This window comes from Drosophila nasuta, chromosome 2L, assembly GCF_023558535.2.
Source record: "Drosophila nasuta strain 15112-1781.00 chromosome 2L, ASM2355853v1, whole genome shotgun sequence".
Lineage (NCBI taxonomy): Eukaryota > Metazoa > Arthropoda > Insecta > Diptera > Drosophilidae > Drosophila > Drosophila nasuta.
Genome location: NC_083455.1, coordinates 8967609 through 8992373, shown reverse-complemented (window position 1 = coordinate 8992373; position 24765 = coordinate 8967609). Strand labels below are relative to the sequence as shown.

Genomic DNA, 24765 nt, shown 5'->3' with positions numbered 1-24765 from the left:
TGCCAGCTTTATCTTAATCAGTTGCAATGCACGTGACCTCCATTAAGTTCTCATTGTTTGTCTGAAGTTTGCTTTCTTTTTTCTGTGTTTGCTTCTCTGTGAAATCATTGATTGCATTATGCACTCGGCACTTTAATGCTTTCAATATCAATGCACTTTGGCTGGCACTTGAACTGAACTGAACCATTAAGCAAATTACGATGCGAATTCCGAATTCGGAATTTCAAAATGCGAAATGCGAAATGACGCACATTGTTGCAATTTGCAATCTGCCTTAACTAAGAGTGGAAAGAGGTGAAGGGAGAGGGGTGAAGAGGGGAGGAGAGGTGAGAAAGTAGTGTAGGAGGAGCTCAAGGCCAGAAGCACACTTCAATGGTGCAACAAATCAACTGCATCATATGCTCTGCATATGATGATGCAATTTCATGTAGCATCAATTGCGCATTACCATTCAGCATTCAACATCCAGCATCCAGCATCCAACATCCAGCAAACCCCCTCTCTGTTTATCCCTCATCCCTAGACACACACACACACACAAACATTCCATATAAAAGCACTCTCAGATCTCGAATGGGAATACAAAACGATTTTCAATTAGAAAGGATTAAGCGAGGGAAATTGCTGAAGGATTTAAAGCGCAGCAAAGTTATTGAAATGAATTTGAATACTTGGCTCTCTGACGGACTAGATGAATAGAATGCATCGAAATCCAAATGGGGGGGATAGAAACATGCAAAAATATATTGCAATGTTATTGATTTATAAAGCAAAGCACTTGCCAAGCTTAAATACGCTTCGGGCAAAAAGAAGAAATGCAGGAATAAAAAAGAGAAGCAAATCTGTAAGCAAAAAGAACTAAGACACAGCCAATGGCAAATGGCAACAAAAGAGAATCGCAAATGAGGCAAGTCGATGATTGAATTCCCTTTTTCACAAAACTGTAACAAGAATAAATCCCAAACTAGCTGATTGAACTTTTCTTTTATATTCTTTAAAAACAGGTTCATGTGTTCGATCTTTTTGACAATAAGATTCTTAGCTGGCATTTATAATTTATATAATGGCGATTTCGTTGCAGTTTTTTTAAGGACTCGAGTCGCAGGGTTAAATCCCTTTGAATGTGTAGGGCATTCCGTGTTGCAAGTACTATAAAGTGACGCTTTATTATGCAACGTGTAAAACGAGGAAGCTGGAGACAGGAAAGCACGATGTTGCCGATGTTACCCATTGCCATTCCCCAGATATCTATCTCTGGCTCTCACTCTCGTTTCTCCCGCTCGCTCTCTCTCGAAGGGTAACCCTGAGGTTCTTCTTGGTTCTCGACTGGTTGCGCTCTGTGCTCATTGAGTTGCAAATTTCAAATGCACAAAAGTAATGCAACTCATTTAATTTTCACAATATCCTTGTGCTTTGCTGTTGCTGCTACTACTACTGGTTGTAGTGAAGCATATGCCATAGCTGCTGTTTCCTTTCCCTAACATACTACAACTACGTACCCCACTTTTTCTGCGAGTGTGTGTGCTTCCGTTTCCCATACTTGTTACAATGCCTCCTCTCAGTGCCTTTCCCCGCTGTCTCGCTTTGTATCACTCTATGCACAATTGCACACAGCACAGAATATAGAGAAACAAAGCAGCTCCCCAGTTGCTTCCCCGAGCTGCTTTGCTTGCGATGTGAGTTAAGTAAAAATTGGTTCATAGTCTGACTCTCACTTGGTAATATATTTTGCACCATCGACACACACACACGCACACTTACATCCAAGCACACACACACACATATGAAGCAGCATCGAGCCCAGTTGAGAGTCGACGAGACGAGTTCAGTTGAGTCGAGCCGTTTGCCAAGGGTTTTAATGAAATGCGCAACGAATTTTTAGTGTCAGTGGAATTTTCAATTGCTCAAAGCTGTTGTTTTTGCATTTGTATTTGTATTTGCTCTTGTTGTTGCTGCTGCTGCTGCTGTTGTGGCAGTTGCAGTTGCAGTTGCAGTTTATGTTTGCTGAGCCGCTGCCGTTAGGCGCACTGAGCTTTAGAGTTTTGCAGTTTTGTAGTTTGCTAGGCTAAATTATGTTTACTGTTTGGGTTATTCGTTTTACTTCAAACGACTCGTATGAGTATTTAACAGACTGCAGAAAATTCTCTTCTACCCAGTTCGAGTTGCAGTAAAATGAAAATTAAACTGTTGAACACAGGTAAATAAAGGTTTCACCTTTCTTCTTCTCTTCTATGTTTTTACTGCTGCAAACATAAAAGGTTAGACCTCAAAATAGTTGAGAGCAGAAAAGTGCCACAAATGCACAGATGTTTAAAATAGTATTTGCCAAGCAGTATTTTCTTTCGATTTTGTGTATGTTAAATGAAATTGGTTGCAAGTTGAAATGTGTTTGCAGTAAGCAAAATACAAGAAGACATCAAATATTTAACTAATTTAAGTTTGCTCGAACTTTGCTTTTTGCACAGCAAACAAATACCTTATGCTAACATCTAAATTTATTCAAAATAAATACCGTTGAAAAATAAATGTATGCAATGCTTTGAATAATTAATATTTCAAGCTGAATAAGAATTTTGAATCTATCTCTTCCTGTATGTTTTCTAGGGAAAATAAATTATTATTGAAGAAATCTATTTTCTTTTCATTAAATTTGCATTATGGTCCAAATAATTATGATGTTGAATGAGAATCTTCACTCTTTTTATTCTTAAGATATGATTACTACTGTTAACAAATTTTTCAATCAATATTATTGAGTGTTTAGAATCTTCTCTTCATCTCTTCTTGAATCTATACAAAAAATGGAAATTGAATGTTTCCTTTGTTTGCATATTGTAATCAAAGTTTTCCTCTAAGTAATTAATCAATTAACCCTGTACTATATATGTAATATAATAAGTATAACTTATTTTATAGATTTATATTTATACTAACATTCTAACTACTATTTGTATATATTCGTATAACAACTCAAAATAATACCAACAGATTTCTTCAAAACGATATTTACATTTAATATTTAAACCTTCAAATTTAGTACTTGGCTACTTAACTCCAAAATGTATTTGTTCGCTCCACAGTTACTAATAATATAGCACTCAAAATAGCTGCTTGCTGGTTGTGTAACCTGTGCGCTTTATCGCTGCATTAAATGCGGTAACAACTCAGCACAAGCGGGCATAAAAAATTAATTTAAACTAAAAACAACAGGGGCACATCAACTGTGAGAATTTCCCTTACAGCGCCACACACTCTCTCATATAGTTGACAACGAATGTATTCACATTTATTGTAAGTGGGGCAGCAGGTGGCCGCCGTCAAGAAGGAAGAAACCGAGCGAGCAGCGAGCAGCGAGTTAACCCTTTTCCTTTTCCTCTTCATTTTATTTTTTATTTTGTATCTTTGTGTTTTACTCTTTTTTTGCTCTCTTGCAACTTTTACCTTTTGCGTGTTCGTGCTACATTTTTTAATAAAATAATTTTTGCAGCAACACTGTGTGTGTGTGTGTGTGAGTATGAGTGCTTGGCCCAGCGGGCGTTGCAGTGTCAGTTGGAGGCTGCAGCTGGGAGTGAGACTTTTCGAGACGGAATCGGAGTTTGTGTCTCTGTGCTCGGTGCTGCTTCGCTCTCTGTCTCGCTTACCTGATATAAATGTAATCTCGCTGAGCATCATCCAGCGTGCGGCGAAATATAAATGCAACTGCAGATAACGCCCCAGGCGATGATGTAATTTGATTGTCACGTCGCGTGCATGATCCAGCACCTGGTCTGGCATATAGGAGAACTGCACTGGCTCCCCGTTGAACTGTCGTCCGCCAATGCTGAAGAAAACTTTGGCGTGCACAAACACCTGAAAGAGAGAAGCACAAGCACAAGCAAAAGCAGAGAAGAAGATGAGTAACAGTTTGCTGGACAATCCCCAAGCCCCATCGCAAGAGCAAGAGTGTGTGTGACTGCGAACATGTTTATGTATCTGTGAGTGGCATAATAATTAAAGTAATCACATTTATTTTGTTTTTTTACGCGCGAATTGTATTCTCATATTTGTTACCGACTGCTGACAGTATTTCTTTTTTTGGTCAAGCGAGACGCGCCACGGAAGTCTCGAAATAATAAAAAAAGGGAATACGAGTAACGTACGCGAAAGAAAATAATGTAAATAAAATAAACATTTACTTTTGGTCACCCATTGGCTACACTTTGTATTTTATTTTTATTTTGTTTTTTGGGGCCAGCCGGATGTGTAAGTGTTGTCTTTTCCATTTCCCCTTTGCCAATTGCTGAGCTGAGCATGGCTAATGAGTTGTTGTTGACTTGTTGACTTGTCGTCGCCTTTGGCCATTTGTTTTGGAGGTGTTGTGTGGACTTTGTATGTTATGTGGCTAAATGCATTGAATACCAATAGAAAATAGAAAATAGATAAACCTACTATGCTTGTTCTCTGCTAATAAAATAAACAATCGGACTTGCTTTAACAACTCTTTTCACATGCGATTCGAATAAAGACTTAGAGTCGCTTCGAAAAGCTGCTTATATAATTGTATATCAATTGATTTAATCAATTTTATTTACAAATATATCTTTGAGTAAGTTGCATCAACTTTAAAATAAATTTGCTTTAATTGTATTTTAGAATTGATATAAATATATTTGTGTGTAATTTTATATGATTAAGTTTAAGCTAATTTGAAATATCTATCAATTTTAAATATATTTTAGTTAATATAAATAAATGTTGTGGGTTAGATACTTTTTTAAACAAGTTAGAAAGCTCGCTTTAAAACTACGCTTGCAATTCGTTGTTTTTTTTTTGAAAATCTATCCTTTAGTCTCTGAGATCATGGTGTTCATACAAACGGACAGACAGACAGACAGACATTACTAACTTATATCATCTGTTAATACAAATTTTTAAAGAAATCTAATTCAAATCTATTTTGCTTCTGTTAACTTCTATTAAGAGTTACTTGCTTCAATCGAAATCGCTTATTTATTTTGATAATTGTGTTTGTGTTTGCGCTTTAATTGAAGTCGAATGTCTGTTTAATTATGATTTTACATAATTTGCCCGAAAGTTCTTAGCAATTAGTCTCTGGCTGAGAGTTGGAATAATGCGCGTTCGCCAAAAACTATACGCCAAGTATACAAGTTGGTCCTAATCCCACCTGTCAAACTGTGTCTTCAACAAACTTTCTCAGTCCAGCGACAGCAGCAGCAGCAGCAGCTGCATGCAACGGCGGAAGTCAGCCACTTATGGAGACAAACAATCTGAAGAGACTAAGCTCCCCACACTAATTAATAGGACCACACGTAGACAGACAGACACGGCGACGACCTCAGACCCCCACGACAATGTCTTAATCGGGGTTATAAATCTGGGCACGCATTTTAAAGAGTACACAAGGGGCAGCCCCAGAGGGGGTTGGGGGTAGGGGAGGGAAACTCATTAGAAATGCTAAAGACAAAGTCAAACAAGCAGACGCTAACCGACAACACAAGAGCTCAAGGGGCTTATCGAACATCTGACATGTAATGACTTGGACTTGGACTTGGTGTTGGACTTCGTTTGGTGTTGGTGTTGCTGTTGGTGTTGGTGGCGGAGCTGGAGCATCAACTGGGCAGACAGGTGCGGTAAAAGGTGCAGCAACCACACGCGTGTCATAATTAAAACGCAATTAGCATAATTTTAGGCTTATCAATGCATCACAAATGGCATTTTGAGTATTTATGGCACGACTCCAGTAAACTGTCCAGTGCGTTTCCCAGAGCAGAGCCCAGTGCCCCATTCCCCATTCCCTACTCTCGCTCGTTCCTCTTTCGGAAAAAAGTCCACACTAAGTAATTTTATGACTTATGGGGCATTCGGAATGGCGCTGGCCAAAGCCAAATGGTAATGAAAAATCATAAAAATGAGAATTATAGCGAGTGCAAGACGACGACAAACAACGTGGCCAACCACGACGACGACGATGTCGACGACATCGTTGATGCTGTGTAAATTATGGCAACCCATAAACCCAACCCGAGTGGTCACCAGGTACCACATCGTAGTAGATATCCCAACCCAACCCAAGCACAAACCGAAGGCAAAGAGTCGAGTTCAGTTCACGTCGAAATGGCGGCAACAAATCAAAGCCCAAGAAAATTTGTGGTAATTGAAATTTTATGTGCCGTTTGAAGCTGCTGCCAATTGGGTCTGCTTACTTTGTGGTTAATTACGTCAGCGGAATTGCGGTGAAATGCTTAAGACGGTCAGAAAAACTGCGCTATCTAGAGTGGCATCACTAACCGAATCGGAGAAGCTGCATATAAAACTGAGAAGGCAGCCAAAATTTATACAAAAAGCCACATCATAAATTGGTGAGTAAACCGAGGAAATGGAAAATCATCATGAAAACTACTCAGCCATCTAGGAAGTGATAAGAAAGAAGTAAACATAATTGTTGAGTCGATATAGGCGGCAGGTAAAGGAAGAGTTTGAACTAAGCTGTGGGGTATAAAGTAAAATAAAAAGTATTTAAGTAAATGTGGTATAATTAAAACGGACTGAATTAAAACAAGTAAAAAATCAACAATCGAGTCTGGTCGTCCGCTATCCTATATTAAAAACATTCAAAATATATGAAAATATACCAGACATCTCAAAAATATGCTGAATATATTAGAAATATACCTATTATACTTAAAATATATATTTTAAAATTACTAAAAATATGCCCTAGGCTCTAGCTTCAAAATAGTGCTTGCTGATCGAATTTTCACGTCTTGCGGAATTTAAGTGGGCGTGGCATCAAACAGACATACAGACAACCAGGCGGACAGATGACAGGCAGACGCAAATGGCTCTATCGACTCCGTTGTTGATGCTGATCAAAGATAAATTTACTTTGTGCCTGTAGCATATATTTTTTTAAGGGCACAAAGTTATAATATCCTTCCAACCTGATTGTAGCGGGTATAAATACTTAAAAGCTTCATTCATACAAATTAAAATTGAAATGACCATTTTCGTTATATTAATAATATTTATTTAGTTTAAAATATATTTGATAGCACGGATTAGCAGAGCTCAACATTATGTAATGACCTATATATTTATAAAATATTAAGCTTCAATCTATTATGTTCACAATACTTTATACTTTATGTTCATCATACTTCTGTCGGCAATGTCGCTTAGATACATTCAATAAACGCAAAAACATGTTGAACTTATCACCAATTAAAAGCGACATATTAAATGCATAATTATGGCATTCTAATGGCCACAAATGCAGCCTGTTATCTGGCCAAATCGAAATCGAGATTAATTTGACACAAATTTGACAAGAAGGAACAGGAACATGTACAAATATTGTGAAGTGAAGTGAAGTTATCAGAGATAAGATCAAACAGGGCGCATATAAAAAATTATTAAACTGTCGAACGATACTCGAAGCTGTCAGCGAATGAAATTTACAAGAGATTTACGACACAACCATAGAACAAGAAATGCAATCGAATTTTTCAATTGAACATGCATTTTGTGCATTCATGCTTTAATTAAAGATAGTGCTGCTGCTGTACCTTCCAAATACTAGAAAACAATTTTAGAGTTGTTATCAGTCAACAGGCTCATAGCTATCTGAATCTACCAGTTAACACATTGCCGCAACAAATTTGGGTCAATGGACTTGAAAATAGTCTCTGCTCAGTTCAGTTGTGTTCTGTGTAGTTCTGTTCTTTTCCGTTTTATGACCAGATTATGAGCCAACGCAAAGGGAATAGGGAGTGCGTTCCCTTCTCGGGGTAAACAAAAAAAGAACACAGTGCCCAATCATTATATGATTGTTGTACTGCGCTGCGTTGCACATTGTTTACTTTCGATAAAGAGCTCGACGAGCAAGGAAATTGACTATATAATGGTATGCCATATACATATATTCACTCAGATCGCTCGCTCGACTTTAAGTACATACATTTTCAAGTGCCACCTGAGTCAGTTTCGTATCAATTGTGGTTTGTTTAGGTTCGATTTCGTATTTGGTTTGTTTATAAAATTCGTTCGTTGTCGTTGTTTTTTTTTTTTCGTTCGATCATTCGTTCTCGTTTGAATTTATTTTATTACTGCTGCACTGTGGTTGTTGTGGTTGTCGGAACTGTTTAGCATTTATTTGCTCAGTTTGCCGCCGCCAGTTTGTCTGGCTTGTAGCTTGTCTGCGCAGCCGACGAACGGGGGAATGTTGCAGGGGTATGACTATGGGTATGCGGCATGAGGCATGGGAATGGGATTGGGTATGGGAATGAGAATGAGAATGGGAAACGTACCTCATGCAGGCTGTTGATTTTTACGATTTCCAAACAAAAAGGCGCAAACGCACATTGTTTATACTTCATTTTGCTCTGTTGTTATATTTTATTTTTAATGTAGCATTTTATCTGTCCACAAACCAACAGACAGACTGGCAGGCAGACAAACAGACAGACAGTATCGAGACGTATCCACCGCAATTCGAATATTGGCAATAAAAATGTGATGAAATGCAGTTGCACTCATAGCTTGCAGTTGACAGCTATTCGGTTTATGTTATGAATTTATTGACTCACCTGAACATCTTTCGAGAACATGTTATTCGTGTGAATTATGACAGCACTGAAGTTTCGCACAGTCTCAAACTCAAATGTTATTTCCACAGGTCTTCCAAGTAGAGTATCATTGCGCCAACCAATCCATTCGTAGCCTGAATGAAAAGATATTAGCATAGTTAGTTAAAGAATTTTTTAGTTTATTTCATTTAAAGAAAATATGAAGGGGAAATATTGGGATCAAAAAATAAATAATGATATATGTATTAATAACAATTTAGGTAATCTTTGCGTTCTAAGTTTATAATAACCTTTTTTTATTTTAATAGGATAATTATGAAAAATATATCTCAATGATTACATTGTGAGCTTTATGGTAATCTTTAAGGCTAATGATAATATTTAAAAGTATAATATATCTCCAAATCAGGATTGTATTTCTTGCTTTTGTTGATCAATTCTAAGTCAATGATTATTTCAACAAAACAAAATACAAATCTTCATTATTATTTTCCCCTGCTTTTAATATATTAACCTATTTCAGTATAAATCACTGATCAGAAATTTTAAAGTCTTACTAATTAAACTGGATTTAATTTACACTAAAATCTTAACACCAATATAAAGTTGCCACTGCTTTAAAGATCTCTTTTTCATTTGGCGGAAGCTCGTTAACTATATTCCACTCACTGTGTACAAAACTAGACTGCATTTGATTTACTCAAAGCACAAGTACTGACTGTAATCTCCATAAGATATGCTATCCAACTAGTCTTAGTCGAGGCTAAGCTCAATTTTATGTGACATTTATGTGCGGCAACAACTTGTAAAGCAGCACAAAACAACTGCAATGCAATGCTCTTTGGACTGAAATACTTTATGTGGCTAATAACGGCTTTTGATCTCGACCGTTTGTTGTTCGCATTCTGTTTTTTACCTTTACCAAAGCCATTGATGTCCATGCGAAAGTTATCCTTGCCACGTTGTCCGTCCACCAACTGGCCAAGACCGTTGACAAAGCGATCGGCTTGTTCTTGGCCATCGTAGGTCTTATCGGACAGATCGATTTCCATGCCACGCTGAACACCTTTTGGAATGCTGTAGGCGACAATGCCCTCTGCAAAGAATGAGAGAAGTCAGTTAAACGAGTTAGTGAAAGGCAAAATGTGGCATATGTGTATCAACAGCACAATTTAATATGCTACTAAGGCGATTTGTGGCATCATATTTTATAGTTTTCCATACCATTCGCTACTCGTAATTATAATCCTAGTTTATGGTCGCTGACTCATGTTCGAATTGCCTCGGAAAAGTGCGCGATAAATTCAACTAAAAGCTGCAAATTAAACTCAAACCTCTAATAATAAAACAATGACAGAGACTAACGAACTTTTTGCTTGAGGACATAAATCCAAAAGAAAGTCATCGAGCGAAGACGGAAGTGCATGTTAACACAATAAATTTGTTACTCTTTTAAAGGGTTTCGACTTTTCACTTTGGTATATTTTTGAAATTGAGGAAATTGTTAATAATGCCTGGGATGTAGATAAGCTAATGCAGCAACATGAACTTATTTAACTTTTAAGAAATATTCGCCAGAGTATCACGTCTTCGATTAGTTTACAAATTGTTCAACTTTCCAGTTTGGTTGCAGCTAAAAGATACTTTAGCTGTTTGCAAGCCGCAGGCAACGAACAAGTGCGACCATCACGCTGGGTGTGGAGCGGTGGGAGAGGGAGGGAATGTTGGCTATAATTCACGACTATGCTTGGACCACTTACCTTCCCAGGCACAGCCAACGATCTCGGCGCGCAGGCAGACGGTGCGATCGTATTGGCTGTAGGGATAGATGCGCACCTTGGACGCAAAGATGCTGGGCTGCAAAACGTTCTCCACCTCGCTGTAGGTGTTTATATTGCCGGGAAGTATCTGTAACGAAGCAACGAATACGAAAATAAAACGTTATTAATGCACCAGCTGTGTGTGGGTGGGGGAATTTGAGTGTTCGTTGTTGTATTTTGTTTTGTATTTTGGCCGAAAAAACAAAAGCGTTCAAATTGATTTTCTTTGGCTTGCACACAATAAATCGATGGAACGGCAAAAGGGGTTCGGTTCGGTACGGTTCGGTATATTGCATCTTTACTCTGCTTCGACAGCGCTAGAGAGAGAGGGAGAGAAAGACACCTACGCAATTCTCGTTTCTCGCACGTAAATTGTTCAGCCTAAAGATGTAGATACATTTTGTATCTGTTTGTGGCCCGCGGTTAAATGCGATGCTTATCGCTGTCCCAGCCCCAGCCCCAGAGTCCGTGATTAATGTGCGAAGTAAGAGAGAGGTTTGGCACTGCGGCATTCTCGAATTCTCGAATTCTAGCATTCTCACCTCTTTGCCCTGTATGCTCTTCCAGCGCAGCCATTTCTCAAAGCCCGGCCTCCAATATTCCAACACATAGGCCTCGGTATACTCCTGGCCCTGACCTTTGCCAAAGCGTCCCTGGGTGCGTATGGCGCTGACCAAATGCACCTGCAGCAGATCAATTTGCAGATACTCCTTGAGGCCCCGTGAGACCATGTGCTTCGGGCACCAAGCACCTCCGTTGTTGTCCACTTTGAGTCTGCAATGAAGAAAACATATTCTAAATGTTAATAACATATCAATTTTATTGATTAATTACATTTAAAATTCCTATTCTGATATACAGAATTTTTCTCTTTTTTTTTTAAATATTTATTTATTGAAGTAAATTTATGATGAAACTAAGTAACAAATAGATAAAGCTAGAGTCAAGCTTTTTGATACTTTTGTTTGGCTATGATTGGATAAAAAGTGCAGATGTTATGAAAGAAATATTTTTATAAGGTAAAGCAAAGCTACTGCAATCGGTTCTTCGATGCCTTGGTTGACAAGCTAGTAAAATTTGTATTCTATGGTATATTTTCAAAGTAAGAGTATATCGATATAGCAATTATAGCCAATGTCTTATTTTAGTATTTTTTCGGAAAGATAATTTGGTAAATTTCAAGAATAACACCGCACATTTTGTTCCTTTTTATAGTAAACTATTCTTTTAGATTATTTACAAATATATATTTCATATATTTATTTCATAAATCATGGACTTTTTTTTTGTGTATATCTATATCTATATTCTCTGTTGTATAATGAAGAAATATATTATTTAATTTAATTGGTAGCTAGGAAAAATATATGTAAATATATAAATAATTATACTAATTCTCTAAAGTCAATATCACGTTACAGAGCTTCCTTTCTTTTTTCTATAAAAAAATTAATAAATATTGCATTTTTGTTACTTGTTTTCTTTTACTGTTCATTTAAAATATATTCATTTTGCATGCCATGATATATATTTTTTTAAGCTCATGTACATTTATATTTATCTTTAAATATTTGCATTTATTGCACTGCTTTATTTTATATTTTTTTCCGCTTTGCACTTGTTAAGTTTAATGACTAAATATTTATTGTAATTGATACAAGTGTCGCTTTGGTTTCTAGCAAACTTGACATTTATTTTTTTGCAACGTTTATTATTAACAATATTGATCAATAATTAATCTGTATTGCATTGATTGACTCAATGCATGACTGCGCCCACTTGACTTGTAATGGCCCAATGCGTATTTATTGTCAATTTGCTTTTCTTTTTTTTTTCCGGTCGTTTTTCTTTTTTTTTGGTAAATTGCTATTGATTTGATTTCCCTTTTTGCGATTGCCCACACATGCAATATGGTTAAGTTTTTTCCCACTTATTCGAGTTGGCGTTAATTATTTAATGAAATTAATTTTTTACGTTTTACGTTTTATTCTGCTGTCGAATGTGTCTGTAATTGAGCTGCACTGCAGTCGAGTGCAATGGCTGCTTGTAATTAAATGTCGTTAACTGTGCGTCGACATCAATGAGAAGCATCAACAACAAACACACTGATTGCGAACTGTTTTCGCCCACACAAGGTGCAAATTATATGCAACACGAGTAATATAAAAACGACAATTATTAAATTAATATATAGAGCAGAAGGCAGCGACTATTTCATTCGTATTTCATTAGTTGCCGCAACTAAAAACTTGATTAATAAGAACGCACAGATTCCACTAAAATATTATAATTACTTAACGTTTAACGTCACAATAAATCAAAATTAAATTTTTAATAAACACACATTTGAGTTGTCAAACTATTTGCGTTTGTTCAATTATTATTGGCTAATTTGCATGTTCACTTTACTGCAAAAGCAAATCAAACAGTATGCGATTATTTATTTAATACAACTTTTTCATATGTGTGTCATGTCGTCAATGAAATAATTTTTCAATCTCTATTTTTTTCTAACGCCTAATTTATGAACTATTTGGTAAAACGTCGGAGGCAGTTTGGCAGTTTTCACTTTCGGTTTCCTTCAACAAAAATAAAAAAGAAAACAAGCGAAAAATAACAAAGTTCGCCACATGCTGCATTGTGCTCTATAAAACTTTTGGCTGTGGGAAAATAGAAAACCAACTCAATTCAACTTAACTCGACTCAACTCGAAAACTCAAACGCCAACTTTTTCGCCAAAACTCAAAAAATGCAACTGCAATGCGACAATTTCTTTATGCACAAGTGTGTGTGTGTGTGTGTGTGTGTGTGCGTGTAGCATACGTTATATGTTCATATTCATATTTTATCTAGTTTATAGTTGGTTTGTATTAGAATTGCAGAAGCCAGAAGCAGAGCAGGGAAAGTGGCTGTAAAGAGAGGGGAGCCAAGGGACCAAAGAGCAGTAAATCATGCAAGTTATTGACTCATGCAAAGTCATTTAAACAATTTGCACTGTTTGCCATGGACTACAGAATAAAGTCATAAATAGATAGAGGCAGAGATAGTCATATACTCTTTCTCTCTTTATATATGCCACCAGTTGGGGGAATTTGCCATAGCAAAACGTATTTACTTATGCAACATGTTGTTTGCATGCGCATTTTATTGTTGCCCCACTTTTGTGCTGTTGCAAATCTCTATTAAAAAAAGTTTGCTGAAAGAAATTGTTTCGTATGCATCATTCTATTGTGTTTACTCAGGGTAAAATGCAATAATCCACTTTAAGAATTATTGGCAAATAATTACTTTGTGTTTACTTTCAAGCTTATTATAAGTTTCATGACGATTCTTTACACATATTTGCTTATTTGTTTATTCTTTTATTTGTATGATAAATTATTTGTTATATAAATGTAATATTTTTGAAAAATTCTTAGATAATATTTTAATATTGTTTCCAGTATTTATTCGATTTATTTGAACATTTTTTAGGTAGTGCCAATACAATAGTTATGTATATCTCTTTAAAAATACGAATTTATCGGAAAAGCAAAAATTTAATTGAAATGTATATAAACTGTCAATCACTCAGACAATTGATGAATCTATCAGCTAAAGAAATTAATTGATGCGTCGAATAACTTTTATTCGTCGAGGTCATTCTACTTTTTTTACTTCACTCAATTGAATTTTATTTTCTTATTTAACTTATTTATTGAATTCTGCATTTACTTTTATTTAATTTGTGTTCAATTTCATTTTAACATTTCAATGTGACTTATTTATTTTACTGAATCATAAAGTAATTTTTAATCGTCGACGTTATTCGACATTTTTACTTATCTTAATTGAAGTAAATTTTATGGTCATGAACTAAATTTTATTGGGCGAACTAAATTTAAACTATTTTATTTGATTTATCAAATTTGGTTTGTCTAATTTACTTTTATTTTTTTTGTGACTTACTTCATTGTAACATTTTTTTTACCTGTATTTATTTAACATTATTTTATTATTTGGTTATATATTTTATTTAATGAATTTGTGTTAAATTTCAATCAGACTCATTTATGTTACAGTATTTTATTAAATGAAAGAGTTCTGTTTTATATTTCATCTTTTTGCTTACTAGAGTATTTATTTAAATGAATTTCCTTTATTTCGATTGTGTTTAAGCACACCCATTTATAAATCATTATTTTCCTCTTCTCCAGTATTCCCTAACCATATATTATCTTCGTTTAAATGCTACTGTTTTCTGTGTGCCATTTTCTATTCTGCTCATCAGTAGTTTTTCATAATCACAACGCTCCCGACGGCAGTCTCAGCTAATCGACAATCTAATAAAAAACTTCAGCTGCTAATTAACTGCTGCAACAGTAGCAGCTTTGTTGTTGTCGTTGTTATTGTTGTTGCTGTTGTTGTAACTCTGTAGCAGTAACATCAACACCAACAGCAACAGAAACATCAACATCAACACTGGCCGCAACAGCAGTTGCCTCGTTCTGTTGAAATTGCTACAAATTTTCCACATGGCAGATGCCACACAAACATATATGAACACTTTACGCTGATGCAGTGGGAAGGTGTGGATGGAGGGGAGGGGAAGGGAGGCTGGAGAGGCAGCTTTAGGGTATTTCTACTGAAGTCAACTCGCACATATCCCGTCCTGACCTACATTATGCTCTGGCTTTGGTTCCTGGTCTGCTTCATCTCTGAAGCACATACAATTTTTTCTGTGTGTGTGTGTGTGTAACTATCTGTGCCATATTTTTTTGCTGCCACTGTGCGCCATTTTTTCCGCTATTTACGTTAATCGCGGTTTACAACACGTCGAGACAGCAGGCCGAGTACCAAAAGGGAGCACAACTCATATGCAAAATAGGCAGAGGAAAGCCAGAGGCAGCAGCTCGACGGCCTGCCTCGCCTTTTCTCCGTTTTCCCTTTCCCTCCTTTCCTCAGTCTCTCATTCCCTCATGAGCCTTGAGGCTGTTTTTTCTGCCAAGCTCTCGTTGTTGGTTTGCCTATTTGCGAGTGTATGGCGACTTTTCTACATTAATATCAATTCTGTTGTCATAAGTCCAATGAGATGTGACCCGCTCTGCGACTTTGGGGACTTGACATTTTTACTCTTTCTCTTATTTTGCTTCACCTGTCAAATGGATGCCATAACATTGTTATTCCACTTGCCAATTTATCGATTTTTATTTAAAGTTTATATGTCGCATAATTGGTGTTTAACTTTTGTTAAAGTCTATTCAAATTTGTACTTCATAGCAAATGAAAAGAGCATCTCCCATTCGCTATGAATCATGTTTTCTTTTGCCTTCTCTCCATCATTTCGTGTCGCTCCGGTTACAGCCGTTTATAACCGCTAACATATGGGTCACCTGGGATGGCATTTTAGCATCATTTGCATGACAAGACTGCAAATGTTTTCTCAATGCGCATTCAAATTGGGCAAATAATGGGCGATGACATAAGGCAAAGAGGGGACTTTTAAGGGGACCGAAGTGAAGCAGTATTCGGTCATGCCGAATGCCTAAAAGCCTGCTCCACTTCTCTCGACTGTATAATGCCGGTCGTAAAGTGTGCTTCCTTGCTTGCTTGCGCCTCGGATGAGTCACCTATATATATTCGTTTTGGAATTGGAAGCATCATCAGCTTTACATTGCAATGCAGCTTCAAGTCCGTTCATTAGCTTCGTTTTAAGTATTGCCACGATGAGAGGATGCTCTTGGTACCTTTGCCTATTCTCATTTAATACTAACGAGCCAGAGATACTTGGATACTTATATTGCTGCTTATAAAACACCCGAAACTTTTGCCCACGTTTTCACCTATTTCTTGTGGCAGTGTAACCAAGTCTGCCCGCCATAAAAGTGCGCAATGCAAACGACTGCGAAATGTGCCGTGCGAAAATTTTATGTTGCCAAAAAAGAAAAACAACTTCAAGTAATTGCGACTGTGAAATACCCAGCAAAGAACGTAATATGGAAGTATATATATTGTCTCTATTTTAGCAGACAATATTTTCATGTATTATCGTAAATTTAAAATATATTTTAAAATAAGTTTTCGTCATAAAAATATACTAGCAATACTTTTAAGTATTATAGTCAATTTTAAATTAATATAAGTAGTAACTTTTCTTAAATAATTATTTAGAAAGAGTTGTGTGGCATTATTGTAGGTATTACTTTAATCAATTGATTATTTAAAATATGTTTAATATTTAAAACACTTCAAGTGTCAGCTAAACAAAAAACAGGGTATGGAAATATTCTCACTTTTGCTTTGGTTCTTAAGTCTTTGCTGCTGAGGTTTCGTTTTATAGCAAATTGTTGCATTCTTCGTGGTGCTTTTGACACGCTGTCTGTGTATGTGTGTGTGTGTTTGTGTGTGCTTCCTGTGTTGCATACTTTGGGGCGTTATGGTCAGTTGCAAGTAGCAGAAGAAGCGGCAGGAAATGGCACCTAGCACCACTTTTATTTAGGCAAAGCTACTAAAATATGCCATAAAAGCCTGCAGCTATCGCATAACTGCAGCGCACCAACACAACTTAGTGGACATAATGTTGCATTTGCAAACACACACACACACATACACACACATACACACACTTACATGCATATACAGGGAGAGATACAGTTAGTTGGCAGGCAAAGTCTAACTAGGTCTTGGGTTACTTTATGCGGCCAAGCTCTGCCTGGAACGGCTGTAAACGTGGCTGAAATTAGAGCCAACCAGCAGATACAAACACACACACACACACATACACACATACATACATACTAACACTCACACAGATACAAGTGCGAGTACATTTATGGGGTACTGGGTCCCGGACTGTGGCAAAGTTCTGCTCGTTTTTAATATAAATTCATGTCGCTTTCACTTGTGTGTTGTGGCCTTACACACATTTATTTAGATAATTATGAAAATATATGCATGAATATGTGGCAGCGTTATGTGGCACGTAACAAGGGCTGCGATAGATACACAAACATATACGTTTATGTGGGTGGGACAACTGGGTGGCAGGATCAATGGCCAGTGCAAAAGAGCAGCTGCTGCTGCTGCTGTAGCTAGTGTAGTATTAAAATGTTAGCACATGTTGATAATATTGGAAAACTCGAGCCAACTTTTTCAATGCTGATAAATTAGAATATGTTGTAAAGTATGATATAACTTTGTAAACATTACTCGAAACGGAGAACGAGTATTTAAGCTGTGGGAATCAGTTTTAAATTTAACATTTGAAATGCATTTATGAATTTAAAGTCTTAAATTTGCATTTCTGTTTAAATAACAAGAAACTAATTAATGTAAATGACAAATTAATTAAAATGGTATTCATTTTCTTTAAATTGTTAACAAAAATTTCAGTTTACTCATAATAATACTTTATTTATTTTATTTAAACTTTCAAATGTTGCAAGAAACAACTTTAAGTTAAACCAGGATTTATAAATTGAAATACAAGTATTCGATTTTTATTTATTTTTATTTAAATATCAAGTAACAAACTAAAATAAATGGAATTAAATATTTTTTATTTGTTTGCCTTTCGAATAAAAATAAAATATAAATACAATATTTGTTTATTAAGTTTTATTTGAATTTTGACATGGAGTATTAAACTATTTTGGGCTTAACAATGATATATGATAAGTAACAATAAAAGACAATTGACATTTAATCTAATGAATAGTTTGATGACTTATAAGTTTTAACATTTGTGCTAACAACTATATTTTAATAATAAGTAACCATCAAAATATTTTGTATAAATGTGTTTTGATTATTTTTCTAACATTTGAAAATTAAATATAAACGCCTAGGTTAAGTTTTATTTAAATACTTACTTATAAACTTCAATTTTACTGCCCAGTTAAAGAAATATTCAAGCATATTTGCAGTTGTCTTTGGCACCCGAATCCCACTTCATTATCGCACTATCATGCATATTTAAATGGCTCTTATTGTGTATTATGTATTGTGTACTGTGCTTTGGTGTATAGCCTGCTAATTTGGCCATTTACTTCATTTGAATGCAGTGAATATTTGGGTCCATTATTTATTTAAATGCTCTTATACAATGCGTATCTAAATTTCAAGTCTTTTGCCTTATTTATTGTGCGTTTTGCTCTATGCAGAATCTAATTTGCATATGCTTTTTTGGCAAAATGGACTAGAAACCCCGTTTGTAGCTTAGGTGCCCAATTGGTTTGTTGTGCTAAGCACAATGCAAACTTCCCCAGAGTAAGTCGACCCTTTTTTTTCTTCCAACTCTCTGCAAGAGATAGAAGACTTTGGCCCTAGGCTGATATGTGTATATACTATATACATATACATAACATATATCTATTCCGTTTCACTTAAGCATTTTTTTTGTGTGATTTTGATTTTGCTCTGAATTTACGTATCCTTTTTGCTGTGCATTGGGGCACAAATATGTGATATGAGAAGGTGTAGGAGTCTTTATCAAGTTTCGTTTGCAGCTTGTTTGCTAGATGTTTTCTTATTTTTAATGAGGTTGTCTAGATTTCTATTTGGGGCTAGCCCCTTTAAGAATAGCATGTAATGGGCGGGGGGCAGAAAGGATTCCAAAAATATGCTACAGTTTATAGCGTAAAAAGTTAAGCTGATTTGCAGTGAATGAAGTTCGTTTGGTTGGCCAACTTAACTTCTGCCCTGTGCTGAACGGGGTTCGCTCATTCGTTCGTTGGGTCCGAGACAAAACTTAAGCAGCTTACACGTTTGAGTATACTCATACTGATACTCATACTCGTGTATTCTCGCATTCGCATTCACAGTTGAGACGCACATATGTTTGAGTGGCCCTAACATGCTGGGGGGCTTCTGCTTCTGCTTTTGCCTAATAAGTAGCACACAGCTTGGCAGAAGAAGAAATGAAGAAGGGTTTGACAATCTCATTGCTTTGCTTATGGCACGTGTGGCAAGTGGAAGAAAAACACAGGTGACGGTAAAATATTTGCGTTTTCAATTTCACGTATCTGTGTCCAAGTTTGTCTTCTCTCTCTCGCTTTTCTTTCTCTTTTAGTTACCCTTTCCCAACACATATTTATTTTTCATTTAATTTCCAATTTTTCTTTCGTCGTTTTTAATGGCACTTGATGCAATTAAAATGCCAAGGCAACGGCTCAACTCCATCTCTCTCAGGCAATCTCTTCCTCCTTGCTTCTCCCTTCCCTTTTATCAGCCAGCGGCTTGTAAGCTACTAAAAATTATTTTTTACGATTGTCATAAAGACGTCGCCGCCAACGTTTTGTAAAGAGCACCTCTTACCTCTTCCTTTTTCCCTTTCATCCGTACCAAAACAATGGCTGAAGCTTTTGTTTCTATCGCTCAACACACACACACATATACACACACCCACACATATACACAGCAGCCGGAATAGCGCCATCTAGCGTCTGACGGCATCAGTTCGTTGAGTTTTTAATTAAATTGTTGTTTTTTTGCTTTTTTTGCACGCTTGCTCTTTACCAAAATATTATGCTTAGCTTGAAGAGTTTGAGTTTGAGTTTGAGTTTGAATTTCAGAGTTTGAGCCAAGCCAAGTTAAGAATTCACAATGAATCCTTTAACGAATTCATTTTTAGCCCCAAAACGAGCGTCAGCTGCCTTTAATTGCCTGTTGCCACGTACCTACAGAGCCATTACAATGAATGGCACCCAAATAGATTGACATTGAATTGTTTTCCAAGTTGCCCCGCAAGCAATTTAAGTCTTAAAGAAATGCCATGCGAATTTAAAGTGATGGTGGAAGAATATTCAAGTCCATTAAATTTTTTACGTCCTTTAATAATATACAGACAAAAATCCTAAAATCAAGATATGGATACAAGTATTGAAACTAAAAAAATCTTGTATTATTAAAAAAATAAGATGCAATGAAAAAACTTAATTATATTATATGCCATTTACTAAAACATGAGTAAAAAAAATTTAATAAAAAAAAAATAAAATCAAATGTGATCTGTTGAAAAAAGAAAAAACAAAATTAGTAAAATAGAAACATTATTTAATAAAATTGAACAGAAAATATATAATTATGAATTAAAATATTACCGAGTCAAATTTAATTAAAATTAATCCTAATAATTTGCAACAAATAAATTAAAAATTTAGTTTTCTATAGCTTTATTTATATTTAATTGCTTTATTTAATTTAATCCAAATTTTTTTATATAATTTGTGAATACATTCGAATATACTAAATATTAAGCATAGTATTGACATTTTTTCTTTTATCGATTCAATTGTTATATAAAAAAGTAAAACCCTTTTTGTTTGTATACATAAAATTTAAATGGTGTGTCTTTTTATTCCACAATATTAAAAGTGAATTGAACCTTCACTTATATTCGTGACTTAATCGATTCAACTTGCGCTGTAAAAGTCATTTAAGTTTCAATCATTTTCATTTCTGCGGACTTCATTTCCCTGACAGACTTTCTTCTTTCGCGCAAATGGCAGTTGTCTGTCAGTCAGAATGAAATTCTTCCATCAGTTGTACTGTCAAGAATATCCAAATATGACAAAACCATTAAAACAAAAAGTCAGGCGCGACCTACTGAAGGCGTGTGACCTCAAAGAAGGCTCGAAGGAGGAGGAGGAGGAGGAAAAGGAGGGGAACTGCAAAGCCACAGCAGAGTGAAATCCGAATAGAACGGAACTGCGGAGGACACGTAGCAACAAAAGATGACTTTGTCACAGTTATTGCGCCTCGACAATAATGACTTAAGAAAGCTGCAACAACAAACATGACGTGGCAAGGCAAAGGAAAAGCCAAAGGAAAAGCCAAAGCCGACATGCAACTAGCTGAGCCGAGAGAGATAGAGAGAAAGAGAGAGAGTGAGTGAAAGAAAAACAGCTGCCAAAAAGAAAAGTAAATGGAAAATGGAGAAATGGAAAATGACATGTTGGGGACAAGTTTCGCTTCAGTTTGCGATTGCGATTGCGTTTGCGTTTTCGTTTGCCCAACAGGCCGCAAGAATATAAAAGCATACAATTCAAAATGCCGGCAACACTTTAGAAGAAGCCAACCAAACAACAACCAAGAAGACAACAGAAGCCAACGAGACAGTCACAGACATTGCATGAAAAACTGGGAGACTGGGAAACTGGGAATGGGGAGGGAATGAAAATGAAAACTGCAAAAGAGTTTTTGCATTTTGTGTGCCATTGTGTCAAGTGGAAATTGTGCGAAGGCGACGCTGGCGAAAACCTAGAAAAATGGCAAACACGCCGCGCGATGCGATGCGATGACAACGGCAAAAGATGACAATAAAAATGGTGGCTCTGCCTTCCTAGAAGGAATGAGCGAGAGAGAGCCAATGCAAGAAAAACAACAACAACAACAACAGGAAAGTCAACGGCTTTAAGCTCAATAGAAAATATGGAAAAGCAAAATGGCGACAGCTGACTGAGAAAAAGAAGAAGAATGAGAGCAAGAGCGAGAGACGAGTTGAGGTAATGGCCATTAGCGTTTTATGGCACAGCCCAAGAAATCGATAAAAGACGCACATGGCTTTTGTTGTTATCCTTGCAATACCCTCTACAAGTTGTAAATAATTAAAGGTAGTAAAACTTGTTGGTGGTGTAAAAATACACGAAGAAATGCCTCTAAAATATTCCAAAATATATTTATATTTCTTTTATTTAATTTGTATACAATTTTCTCTCCACTTAAATAAGGAATGAAAATAAAAGATAGGCACCATTTTTTTGTAATACAGGATATTTCGCAGTCGCGACACCCCGCTTTAAGCACCCTGACTTGCTGTTCTTTATTGTGTTCGCCTCGCATGCAATTTGCGTTGTGCAAGGGTTAACGCCAGTTTCAGCCTCAGTTTCAGTCTCGCTCTCTCTGGCAGAGCTTTAGCCTCTGCTTGCGTTTTTGTTTTTACTGTAATCATAAAAGCATAACACAAAAGCCATTATGTGCCATGAGCCCAACCCAAGGCAAGGACTAGAAGATAAAACTAAGGCAGCCTTTAATATGTGTTCTACACGGACAGTTAACGAACAACGAGAATCGTATTCTGCAGGCACAAATATGAAAGAGAAAGTAACCCATGGCATATGCATTTTAAAGGCCCTACTTACTGAACCTTACAATGCAAATTTTGCAGATTAAAGTTAGCATATCGTTAGTTTGTAGAGGCAATCTAAAGAAACTAGTTTCTGACATGTCTTTCAAGCTTGTATTACACCCAATTCACTTAATGTTATCTAGTAACATATTTGCAGTTCAGCAAGTTACTTTAAAAACTCTTTTACTTTTATAAGAAATTCTTTTGAGAACAGTCAAATACTCTTCTATATTTCGAAATTTTATTCTATTCTAAATTTTATATATTTTGCTTTGTCATCTCTGCTATTAGAAACACGTGACGTTTGTAGTAGGATAGTGTCTAGACATTGATAACCTATAAATATATGGTAATAATAAAAAAGCTTAGTTAGTGACATCTCTTTAAATTTTGTAATAAATACATTTTAACTTAAAGTATGTTTTAAGTTCCATATACTCTTCCCCTAAATTAGGATCTCTGTATATGTTGAGGCTTCATTCTTATCTCTTTAACTATTGTGTTGATTTATCTTTGATAACCCATTAATATATAATAATAACTTAGTTCAATTCACTTACTATAAGCCATACCATATTCACAGCTAAGTTAGTTGCAACTTCTCTCCCTCAATCTGAAACTCTTTCAGTTAACTTTTTATATTTCAAAATTCTTTTCTATTGTTTTATCTATAGTGTTGCTTTCTGAACTTTGTCGCTTCTGCTTTTAGAAATACCAACACGCAGTAAGCTGACTATATTTAGATGTTGTTTAGAGATTGACTTAACCTTGATAACCCATGCATCATCAGTTTCAGTCATAACCCTATCTACACTTCACAGTCGCACTTCAGCAAGTGCCTTGAGCAACTGTTGCCTATTCGCACGTATTTTCTAATCTTGCATTCTCCACACAACAACGCCTATTTAATCTAGAGAGTACCGCTACAGCTGCCCAAATATTAACCGCCTCTTGTGGCATTTTTCTCGACCCGAAGCCCAACCCTAACGTCACTCTTGATTCAACAAAAATAGACAAGAAGCTGTAACTGTTTTGTTTTTTTGTTTTTTTTTTCCGTTCGTTTTTCCATCGCTTGCCCCAAAGTAGCAGTTGCAGTTGTCGCAGTGAAAACGTTTTGAGCAAATAGCCCAACTCTACAGCTATGCGTAGGCAAATAGCCAGCGATACAAGATACGAGATACAAGATCCAAGATCCGACTAGACCCAGCCCTCGCCAGTCGATTGAGTTGTACAGAGCTCAGGGGTCGGACTCGGTCGCATTGTTGTCGTCTACACATGCGCAGTCTTCATAGCCTTAGTCTTCTTGTTGGCCACTTGTCAACTTGTCTTCTGTTTGTTTGCCTTTCAATTACCGCAGCAAACATTTCCACGGTATTTGCTCTGGCTATCTACATTTACCATAACTAGCATTGCCAAAGGTTTAACTGCTGTCGCATCAGCCGCTTCTGCTTCTACTGCCGCTTCTCGTTACGCATGCGCGCCACACAATTTGCTGCCTGAAAGCGTCTCAATTGTCTGTTGACCTGTGGACGGGGTATAGATCAGGGACTGAGGAGGGGGACCTGACCGTTTAGCAGCTGATTCGCATTTATTGGGAAATAGTTTAACGGGGTATTATAAAAGATATCTTGGCAATTTTAAGAGAAAAGGAAATAAAATTATGGAATCCAGTGATTTGGGAATTGTTTAAGATTAAAAGACAATTTACCTAAAAAGATTAAATTGTAGTTAAGGGATCAGTACAATAACTCTAGTATAGGTATATTGACATTTGCTAGTCTGTAGTTGAAGTATACCTTGCCAGTGTCTGGCGTTAAAGAGTCATGGAACTTGGCATATACGTAAACTTCTACCAATTGGATATATGGGATGCTTTTCTTATATACGTATGATGATGCAAATTTGTATTTTAGTTGGGTTCCTGTTTAGATATCAGCATTATGAAATTTTTCTTTGCATTTTAATGCAGAAGCTCTATTGTTTTATAAAGAACACTTCACTTTGCGAATACTTTCTATGAACATCTATACATCAAATATGATTAACAATTTATATACCCGCTACCCATAGGGCTTTCAAAGCTTAGTGTTTGCTGGAAATTTATTTAACAGGCAGAAGGAGATTCCCATGGGCTTCAATAGCACAGACGATGTATCCATATGCGTTTGTTCGTCTATCTGTCTTTCTGTCTGTCTATATAAGAACCTAAATCTCAAAAGCTATAAGAGATAGTGATATAATTTTTGTCCACTCT

General features: G+C 36.2%; 1 protein-coding gene across 3 annotated transcripts in view; it reads right to left on the bottom strand.

Moving 5' to 3' along the window:
• LOC132798225 (discoidin domain-containing receptor 2) overlaps positions 1-24765 on the bottom strand; it is a 160300-nt gene that overhangs the window by 71238 nt on the left and 64297 nt on the right. For 2 of the 3 annotated variants that reach the window (XM_060810003.1, XM_060810005.1), the window contains exons 4-8: positions 10948-11179; positions 10346-10493; positions 9502-9681; positions 8586-8719; positions 3642-3849 (exon numbers count right to left, since the gene is read on the bottom strand). In XM_060810003.1, the coding sequence (XP_060665986.1) occupies positions 3642-3849; positions 8586-8719; positions 9502-9681; positions 10346-10493; positions 10948-11179 (902 nt within the window). The remainder of the gene's footprint in view (positions 1-3641; positions 3850-8585; positions 8720-9501; positions 9682-10345; positions 10494-10947; positions 11180-24765) is intronic. The other variant, XM_060810004.1, reaches the window with a different exon arrangement.